This window comes from Mirounga angustirostris, unplaced genomic scaffold (assembly GCF_029215605.1).
Source record: "Mirounga angustirostris isolate CCGP_5_RB_7025 unplaced genomic scaffold, mMirAng1.0.hap1 SCAF_6, whole genome shotgun sequence".
Classification (NCBI taxonomy): Eukaryota; Metazoa; Chordata; class Mammalia; order Carnivora; family Phocidae; genus Mirounga; species Mirounga angustirostris.
Window position 1 is genome coordinate 150,371,217 of NW_026991714.1, and position 10,546 is coordinate 150,381,762.

Here is a 10,546-nt window from a genome sequence, read left to right on the forward strand (position 1 = left end):
AATAAATCACAGCAGCCTCCTATAACCAATATGAGGGATCACCTGCTATTAGTCTACTCAATTAAACTGACAACCATGTTCAGTTTATTTATACTTGGACGCTCCAGTAAGCATGGTGCCCCACACCTCTCTTGAGGAAATGTTAACTCGGGGGTCTGCCTATCTCTCGTGTTAAGTAACACAACCTCCTAACCTTTGTGAACTTAGATGTAGAACGCTGGTGTTCTTGTTGTCTCTTCCTTGCCCTAATGCTACACAGAGAGCTGATCTTGCAGGATCCCAGAATAAAACCAAAAAATTACTAACCAGAGTCGGAAGAGAAGCCAGATCTTGAGACCCTATGCAGAGATTCCTGTAAATCGGCAAAATAAAGACAGCTATTTAGGTGCTTGTTCAAATACCAACAGTCATATTTATGAAAATATTCTTGCTATGGATGCTCTTCCTTACCAAACTGTTCTTATAGGAATTTTAGAGACTTTGAGAAATGATCCAAAGACACTCAGGGGCAAGTGCTCATAATACAAGTATTTCTTAGCTGATTTTAAAAAATATAATGATAGAATAAGAAACAAACCTGAAGCTCAAAACTGTTTAAATGGAACCTCAGTTGAGTTTTTCTAACTTCCTCAAACCTCTTTCTCATCACCATAGGAAAGAACCAAAGCTAAAATTAAACATCACCTATGCTCAGCATCTGTGAACCTACCAAGGGCACAGAATTATTGACTTAATACTTAAGTTTTATCAGAAAGAGGCTGCAGGACCTGTGGATGAGCTGGGGCCCCACTCAGCCCGGGTGCTCGGGTCGGCAGGTGCACCCAAGCCCGGATGTTCAGGTGAAAGTGAAACCAGCACATCACAGGCGTCGTGCCCTCCGAGAGCAGCAATCAGATCCAGTCCTCCTACCTGGCCCCCGACTGCTGCCTTCACAATCTGTCAGAAGATTTTCTGGGGGGCGAGGAACAACCCCAGAATAACAATGATGTAAGGTCTAAAAGTCCAATGTTGCTTCAAAGGAGGAAAAGTATCTCATCTGAATTATTATGGGGGAAAAAATCACAAAATGTATCCAAAGGCAAATAATTTAACTTCTCTCTTCAATCAGTTTCAGATTTCTTGGTATCGGACACGTTGCTTCTCTAACTCGCCAAGTGAGGGATCAGTTTCTAATTTCCAAAACTTGAAGTTGGCCAAGGATCTTATGACTAAGCAATAAAAATGAATTAAAATTTAAAACTATGTGCAAAATATAAGGAAGCATATAAGCCCATTTTTTGTACCGTTATATTCCATAGGCATAAAAATCACTGTCAAAGTGCTATAACACGTTCTCAGTATTCAGTTTCAATACTGACTTTATCACAATCCAGACAACAAACAGTTTCTAGGTCTTCTAACCACTGCTAACCCGAAGTCCAGCCTTTTGTTTGGTTCCCTAATACCTGCCAACAAAGTGGGTAGAGAACCTCAAAATCTAGCTTTCCCCCAAAGCCAATGAGGGGCAAGGTCACCATTAAGGTCATTCCTCTAAAGAGGAAGCAACACATAGCAGGAGCAGAGATCTTCAGCTGAAGGGCTTCCAGCTAATTTCGGGTGTAGGTACAATATGACTTTTTAAACCAGTGAATTGCAACCTAGTCACAGGAGACCAGCTTGGGTAGCTTCCTAAAGGAGACACATCCTCCTGAATCTCTGAGGATGGGCCCAGAATTGCATTCCGATAAAGCCATACTGTTTGGATGGACACAAGTAGTAAGATTCTCTCACAAGACACAGTGCAGTAACGCTCTCCCAGGGGCATGGGTTATCTCTCCATCAAAGTCAGGAAGCATCTCTGGGACTCACAGCTCTGATGTGACCATTTCAGATGCATAAAGATGGAGGAACACAATAACTGGGAGACAACACAAGCCACTCGTCTAGTTCCCAGATTTTAAATCTATGTGATGCGCTGTCCTAACCAAAGGTTTAGAAGAAGATCAGATTGTGAGATACTCCAGAAGCCTTTGGGCCAAAGTGTAAGACTGACTTAGTCCTTTCATTGTGAGAAAAAAAAAAAAAGCATAGTTGTAAATTATTTCAGTATGTCCAAGTTCAACTTGTTTAAGATCTCAGGTACCTGTCCCTCTCTTACTGTCAAGTCACCCTCCCTTGTGAGACATCATTCATTGACGTGCATATAAATGATTTCATAGTATCGTGCAGAAGAATCAGAGTCCACAGTTGGATAATCCACCCCCCCATCACCTGTTTGTGCTTTTGTCCTGTGAATTCCGTTGACTCGCTTCTATTCTGATGACTTTCATTTTCATACCTGAAGTGCACAGAAGGACAGACACACATTCAGAGTCCAGCTCTGTAACTGATGGGAAAGCCTCCTTATCTCATTAATGTCCAAGGAGCAAGGAACAAACGTCAAGTTTTATTCAAGAGATTCACCTTATTCATGGAAATAAAGGTAGAGTTAGAAAAGATTTTACACTAAAAACTTGGATAGGTTGCCTCAAATTTCTTTGGCAACACTGTTGTCAGAGGTGGGGACCCAGATTAGTTTCTGAACGCTGATAAGCTGTGTGATTTCAACAATATCTGAGTACCTCTGTGAAAACCTGCCTATGAGAGCCGATCAGATTCGCACCGGTTTATATCCGTGGAGATCATCTGAGAGCTTGAAAGTTCACCCAGGAAGCCGAGGCCTGAGTCACTTGGTGATGTTACCTACTCCAAGGTCACCAGAGCCACCTGTAACTTAGGATCACTGTGACCTCCTGTGTCCTGCCTTCCCCATCTGTATCCGAACAAAGACTGGCACATTCTTGAAGATGTAGACAGATTTAACAACACAACACTGTCCTTCTACCAGACCCTGGGCATAATTCACAGAACCACCTGCTATGGGCATCCTGAACTTGGTCTCCGTGAGGTGGCCTGATCCGAAACAGCCGGGTGTCTGGACTTATTTCTCCCGATCACAGAGTTCACGGTCAAGTTCTTCTTCCTAAGAATGCTTTCCCCATTCTTGTGTTGGAGGTATTTAATTATCTCAATTAATCTCAATCTGAATAGCATCTCATTTGGGGGAAGAAGTTCTGGTCTCCACTCCACATCAAATGCTTCCTATCTAGAAGTCTATTCAATAAGCATACCCTTTAGGGCGCCTGGGTGGCTCAGTTGGTTAAGCGACTGCCTTCAGCTCAGGTCATGATCCTGGAGTCCCGGGATCGAGTCCCGCATCGGACTCCCTGCTCAGCAGGGAGTCTGCTTCTCCCTCTGACCCTCCCCCCTCTCATGCCCTCTCTATATCATTCTCTCCCTCAAATAAATAAAATCTTTAAAAAAAAATAATAAATAAATAAGCATACCCTTTAAAAAGGAAGGCAAATTCACAAGCCCAGTGAAAAAGATGACCAGTTGCACCCATAGGAAATATGTGTTTAATGCGAATGGAGGCAGTAACGAGGTTGGTGTTTTATCGGACAACATGGATGACCAACGTGACCCTACTGTGAGCTGCCTAAAAGAGACACGAGGCACAATCAAAGGTGCCTACAGGATGAACGTGGCAGGATGGGAGAGGACACGACAAGCCAACAGCAACCAGAAGAGAGCTGGAGGGGGAGTACGCTAACATCAGACAAGAGAGATTTCAAGATAAAAATTGCACACGAAGACCAAGCATATTTTATAATGATAAAAGGATTGAACTATCCAGAAGATAAACCGATTGTAAAGAAAAGTGCACCTAACAGCTGGTTCCAAGAGACAATCTGAGTCTTAAGGATTATGAAAAGTTGAAAGCAATGTGCCAGAAAATATGATAGTATGCAATCACTGATTAAAAAAAAAAAAGCATCACGAAAGGTACAGAGAATCTCAGAAAGAGAAGCAACAGAGCTTCACCCACCAGGACAGAATTCTAAATTTCAACACATAGTATGGCCTCAACAGATCGACAGCAGAAACAGAAGAGCTAAACACACAGAAAGGAAAAAAGAATCCTCAGTGTGATTTCAGCCTACGCACCTGAGTAAGAATCAAGGGCTAAGTTACTGTGATTCTAGAGCCAGGGATTTGAATCTAACGGATGGTCGTGGACAGAACGCTCCCCACCCCGCTCCACCCCAACGCCGGGAGCTGTAGAACACACATGTTTTTGGAACACAGAGGAGAGATTAGTAAAAAATCAACCACATCTGGTCATAAAGCAAGCCCTCGGCTCACTTCAAAACCTGGAAATTTCCCAAACGTCGGTCCAGAATGAATAAATTGTGTATAATTGGGTATATAACTGGGATATTATTTCAATGACATATTTAGGCAGTGAGAAAGAACAAACTGGGACGTCCATGCTCTGGCTCTCACAAGCATGGGAGCAGGGCTCAGCTACAAGCACATACTTCATTGTTGCAAATTTATGGAGTTTATTAATAAAGACAGACAAAATCAGAGCAGTGAGAGATGCATGCTTAGGTAGCAAAACTCCAAAGACTTTATGTCATCAGAAAAGCCACTCGGGTAGTTTACTTGGTGAGGGAAAGAAGCAGTGATTAGAAGAACTATTCAGAAGGTTCTGGAAATATTCTGTTTACAGCTCGGGTGGTGTATTAGTTTGCTAGGGCTGCCATCCAAAATGCCATGCGCAGGTGACTTCCACACAGAAGTGTACTTCCTCACAGTTGTGGAGGCTGGAAGTCCGAGATCAAGATGTTGGCAGGACTGTTTTCTCCTGAGGCCTCTGTTCTGGGCTGGCCAGGGCCGCCCCTGCTGCCTTCACGTGGCCATCCCTCTGAGCACCTGCTTCCCTTCTTCTGTGTCCTCATGTCCTCTTCTTACAAGGACACCAGTCAGATTGATTAGGACCCACCCTAATGGCCCCGTTTTAACTCAATCACCTTTTTAAAGACCCTGTCTCCAAATACAGTCATATTCTGGCTTTCCGGGGGTTAAAACTTCACTATATGAATTTTAGAAGGGACACAATTCAGTCCATAACAAATGCCGATCACCCGGGTGCTCACGTCAAGATAAGCTGAGCTGGACATCTTGTCTTGTGTCTATTCCCCAGGAGCGTCTTTTTAAAATGAAACAGAAACTAAAAATGCATGCGGCTTCACCACACTCACAACAAAAATAAGACCCCGTGAGGCTCCGGTCACCCTTCTTTGGCCCAGCTCCAGGCGCTCGGATCCTTGAATGTAGTCACACAAGCCCCATGTGTCATCCCACCTAAACCCTCGTGACCTCAGATTGAGAACCAGGGGTGAGAGTGGCCACCTCAAGTGCTCTGACGTCATCCGCAGCACAGAAAAGTCACAGACGTCTGCCAGGCTGGTTTTGGTGCATCAGTGTCGAGAATGACTAGTTTTTACTTTTCACCCACCTGAAAGAACGATCGACAATAGTGATCACATCTCCGTGCTTTAGCCGTACAGGGTCCGCGATGACGGATCCGTTCACTTGTGTCGGATTGGTGGAACTGAAATTAAACAACATTGCCTACAAAGTAGGAGAAAGGGGAAAATAGGTAATTGATGAATGGGTAAAAAGTGAAATGAACAGTTAAAAAACAAAACAAAACACAACAGATTTCAAACACCCACTTACCTCCTGCCCACTGATCTCAATTTTGCAATGCTGTTTTGACACGACAGGGAGCTGGATCCGAATGTCACATTCGACACCCCTTCGATGAAAGAAATGAAGAGTTTTAGGCTGCCACAATTTTTTCTAGAAGTTCCATGAATGCTTCAAAATAAAATAGCAGTTGACCAAATGTTTGATCCATAAATGAAACGACAGAAAGTGATCATCAGTTGGGCGATGTGATGACCTGTGCATTCGGCAAACAATTTTGACAAGTATTGTATAAGCAACTATTTTAAATCTTTAAGACTTTGGGTACTTGAAAACAATTATAAGGAAAATATTAGAATACAAAACTGGATTGCCTTTACTGAAATACCCATGCTTTTAAGACCCAAATAAGGGAGTACTTCCTATCAGTTTGGAGAACTGTAACGATTTCTGATACTCTGCCTTTTTTCTAGAAAGAAAGGTTTATGTGTGTTTGTTTGCAATGTTATGTATGTTTCAAGGTTTCATCATCACTACATGTACTATATTTTATACTAACACCTGTCTCTTCACATATAAAAAGACAATCACATCAGCACCTACATCACGGGGTTGTTCAAACAATGAATGAATTATACATTTCTGCCATTTGCCTGGCACATGATCGATGCTATTTACTCATGAGCTTTTCATTGTTTTAAAACTACACTGTATTAATGGACGGGTTCACAAGTCTATTATTAAAAATACAAATGCGAGCAACAAATAAGCATTATTAGATTCAACTTCACTTTCCACACAAAGAACATCAGAAGGAAGCACCATTAGGGAGCATTTCCAAACCCACGTGCACACTAATCCAAATGGTCCTTAGTAAGTTTCCTTGGGTCTCTGGGGTTCCCTTTACTGTAAGTTTGAACAGTTATATACTCTCCTTTCTGTTCTCAATACACTATTCCGGAGCTGGGACTATCTCTTTCTAGAACGCATATAAAAGATACAGTGGTATAAAATAATTGCAGAGCTGGAAGTGGACTCCCAATGGCTGATAGACTTGGATTGTGAGTGTCAGTGTGCGCTCAGTTTCTTGTCCCTGCATAGTTGTACGGTGTCCTTGGCCTTCGTGGAAAGATGTGGTTTAGTGGTTTCGGCTTAGTGTGGCAAATAGGTTGTAAAGGACAAAGCAGCACATCAGTAGCTGTGGAGAGAGCAGTGCTAGCTGTCTGTCCATATAGAGAGAAATGGGCTCAGCCACAGAGGTTTAAAGTATCTGCTTGTCCCGTATATTAACACTAACCGGGGCTCAGATACACAGCTGTATTTTATGTTTCATGGTCTCCTAGCCTTTCCAGCCCAAGCACTTTTGGACAAAACTTGCTCCTTGTTTGAGGTTGCGTTGTCGGGTTTCTGTGTTTGTTTTTGTGGGTGTTTGGCTCATTCCATCCGTGAGCTTTGCAGGCAGCCAGACGTGATGCAGAACTTAGGTTCTAAGGTGTTTCTGGTAGTGGGGTCATTGGTTGGCAGGAGTAAGTCATGCTTTTTCTCTAAAGGGGGATGAGGGTGGTAATCCACGAGACGAGCTGAAGTGTAGTTGTTAGAAGAATTTTGCGACTGGAAATTTTAGCTTTGAGTTTTGTTGCTCTAGTTCCTAAGATAACTTGGAGATGCTGCTCATTTGTCCAGGGACCCCTCTGACTCCTGGGATTCCACCCATTCTTTCACTTTAAGAAAAAACAAGTAATTGTTGCAGAGGTCTCTGTATTCTGCAGCTGCCCTTTTGTAAGTACTTTTCCCAAATAAAACCATTAAAAAAAAAAAGAGTATCTCTTCCTACATATGTCATATGACCAAACACTTTTGAATGGGTTATAAATGATAAAACCCCACATAAAAAGATATTTAATCACTGCTGTAGAATAACGAGAATTACTGACATTTAACACCAGAATGTTTATTCTTTTTCCTTTGAAGAGAAAAGAAGGTATGGGAAGTGAACAGCCACTTTAAACTAAAGAAGAATATTTGATTTTTAGATAACAGACTATTACAGCGAGAGAGAGAGAGAGAGAGAGAGAGAGAGAGAAAGAGATTATCTCATTAGATCTGAGAATTTGTGTGGCTGAAAATTGCTAACTAGAATCCCTATGGATCAGTGGTTCTTAACCTCAGCACCACTGACATTCTTTACAGTAGGGGCTGTTCTTTACGTTGTAGGCTCCTTAGCAGCATCCCTGACCTCTTCCATTGATGCCGCTGGTTTAAGCCTCCCACACTGTGACATAGAAAAATGTCTCCAGACCTTGCCAGATGTCTCCTGCAGGGCAAAAGAACCCACGGCTGAGAACCACTGCTATTTATGACTCTACGTTCAGCGCATGCATCTGCTAGACACAGAGTGCCAGCTATTGATCACCTCTCTCTCGCCAGACCCCTACCAGGCACTGCGTACATCATTATGAACCAGACAGTCCCTGTCCTTACAGTTTAGTAGTGGGAGACACAACCAGGGACTCATCACCCTGCATGGTGTTAGGAAAGACCGGAGCAGTGTTCACCTAAGGGTTCTCTTTAGGTAACACTTAAACGGATATCTGAAAGTTGGAAAGGAGGCACTCACATAGGAAGATAGAACATTCCAGTCATAAAAGTTTAAACTGGCCAAAAGCATCAAGATGAGCAAGAGCTCGGAACGTCTGAGGTGCGGTAGAACATGGTAAGGATGGGGTGGGTAGGACAGGGTGGGGTATGGGTAGAAGGTGGTCGGGGGTCCCACCTCACAGGGTTCCACAGAGAGGGTGACTTACACTTTATAAGAAATCCCATGTTACAAACGCGGAGCAGTGCGCCTGTTATACTGGGACCATAGTTATTTACCACCAACACAAGCCGGCAAAAAGAAAGAAGTTCTCAAAACACTAGCAGGACTTCTCCTATTTTCATTTTTCCAAAAAACCAACAAGCCAAATACAGAGCCTCCTCCCCTCATTTGCTCAGTAGTGTCCCCCCCCACAGCCAAGGCAAGCCAAGTTCGGAGGGATTTCAGATGAACATACTGGTCATCTAAAGAATGCCTGAAGTGAATCAGGTTTTGAGAATAATCTACATTTTTCTCAATTGAAAGGTTTTATCAAGTCAATTTTAAAATGTGTTTGATTAAAAACGATACTTAACTGTGTAAACATTGTTTTCAAAAATCGATTTCCTAATAAACAACTATGTTACATTGACAATAGGTAGGAAAGTCCCCTGCAAATGTGGGGGCAGGAACCACTCCTAGGGCATTTCCAGTCTGTTCATCTATGATTAGGATATTAATGTCTTTTAAACTAAATTGTCCACCCCTGTGCAGGGCTCACCTTCCAAACAAGCAGGTGCTGAGGCTCAGCGGAAAGTGGGGGCCGTCCACCCCACTTCTTTTGATGGTAACAAGGCGTCCTGTAGGACCCATTTTCTAAGCAAGATGTTGAGTGTAATCCTTACAGGAAGGTCAGGCATCAGAAGGTTTGCTGAAGCAAACTTACTGCAGGAACATGCCACTGAATAAAACAAAAACAAAACACACGAGGTGGGGGGGGGGGTTATCCTAAAAGCAAAGAGATTGGAAGTCACTTGTAAGTGACCAAATGGGCTCACACGTACAATCCGTCATGCTCCTGCCACCTTGACCGACACCTTACTTGACCCCTGGGGAGCCCCAGCCAGGTCCCGGCCTGCACCCCAGGGCGCCCCCCAATACCCAGTGCCCTCAAAGACCCGCGGCCAGGACGCGGCCCATCAAGGTCTAGGCTCCTGGGGGTTCCCACCGAGACCCCCTCGCCAGAGCCCCGGTCGCGCTGCAGGCGCTGGTTGCAGCGGAGCAGAGGGGTCCCCAAGGCCCGGGCCCCCAGGCACACCGGCCGCCCCCGGCCCCCGAGGTCCCCCGACGGTGGCTCACCCAGGTCCAGTTGCCCGCACCGCCACCAGTGGGTCCACCGCTCTGCCAGATGCAGCCCAAGTCCTCGCCTGGAAAAGCCAGAGACTCGCCCACTTGCGTCCACCGCCCGCCCCTTGCTCCGGGGCCGGGGACTGCCCGCGGCCAGCTCCGCCGCGGTCCTCACTGCCCCCGCCGTCGCCTTCGCCGGCGACCAGGTAGCCCAGCCCCGCTGCGTCCGGGAGGCGCCCGGCGTTAGCGGCTCCGCGCGTAAAGCCGCCGCCGCGCCCTCCCGATTCAAAAGAAAACAGCGATTCGAATTTGGCGCTAAGCGCTGCGATTGGACGCGGCGGCGCGACGGCAGACCAATGGGCATGGGCGAGGGCGGGGCGGGGCGGGGCCAGGGGGGAGGCGCGGGCTCCGCGGGGCCGGGAGTGCGGACCGGCGGGCGCGCGGTGCACCTGCGGAGGACTAGGGTTCTCCCCGGGGAGAGTGAGAAAGGCGGAAATGGAACATGGTCTTACTGCCAGGAAACCTCTCTTGCCTCCTTTTCTTTAAGGACAGACACAACTGCGCACAATATGTTACTCATTGCTGGCAGGTTTAAAAATTTTTAAAACTTCCCATATCTTCTCAAAGACGACCAATCATTATGAGCAATTTCTTGTGTCTTTTCCCAGTTATACGTGTTGTTAGTCCCCTTCAAAAGCACAGTAAAAAGATCATAATATGCACATTGTTCTATACTTCCTGTTCTCTGCTTTATTAATTCTGTGGATATTAATATTGAGTACATCTTCCCCTTTTACTTTCTTTTTGATGGCTGCAGAGTATTTGCCTTCAGAAACCATAATTTCCTTAATCACTACTATTGCTATGCATTTAGGTTTACAGCGTTTTCCCATTAGAAAAAAAAAAATCTCTAATTAAAAAAGCTTGTGCAATACAAAATGGATGGCTTCTAAAATAACCACAGGATTCCTTTCTAGAGTCACCTAACTGGTGGTGGTGGGGCGGGGGGGGGGGGGGGGGGGTGAGGGAGCTCCTGTGGACAAACGT

The 10,546-nt window shown here is 45.0% G+C and overlaps 1 protein-coding gene across 3 annotated transcripts in view; it reads right to left on the reverse strand.

Annotated features, from left to right (window-relative positions):
* MKI67 (marker of proliferation Ki-67) overlaps window positions 1-9,760 on the reverse strand; it is a 28,053-nt gene extending 18,293 nt beyond the window's left edge. For 2 of the 3 annotated variants that reach the window (XM_064595459.1, XM_064595458.1), the window contains exons 1-6: window positions 9,512-9,760; window positions 8,934-9,113; window positions 5,608-5,686; window positions 5,384-5,499; window positions 2,251-2,317; window positions 307-352 (exon numbers count right to left, since the gene is read on the reverse strand). In XM_064595459.1, coding sequence (XP_064451529.1) covers window positions 307-352; window positions 2,251-2,317; window positions 5,384-5,499; window positions 5,608-5,686; window positions 8,934-9,025 — 400 coding nt within the window. In that variant the 5' untranslated portion in view covers window positions 9,026-9,113; window positions 9,512-9,760. The remainder of the gene's footprint in view (window positions 1-306; window positions 353-2,250; window positions 2,318-5,383; window positions 5,500-5,607; window positions 5,687-8,933; window positions 9,114-9,511) is intronic. The other variant, XM_064595460.1, reaches the window with a different exon arrangement.
* Window positions 9,761-10,546: the final 786 nt, after the last annotated feature.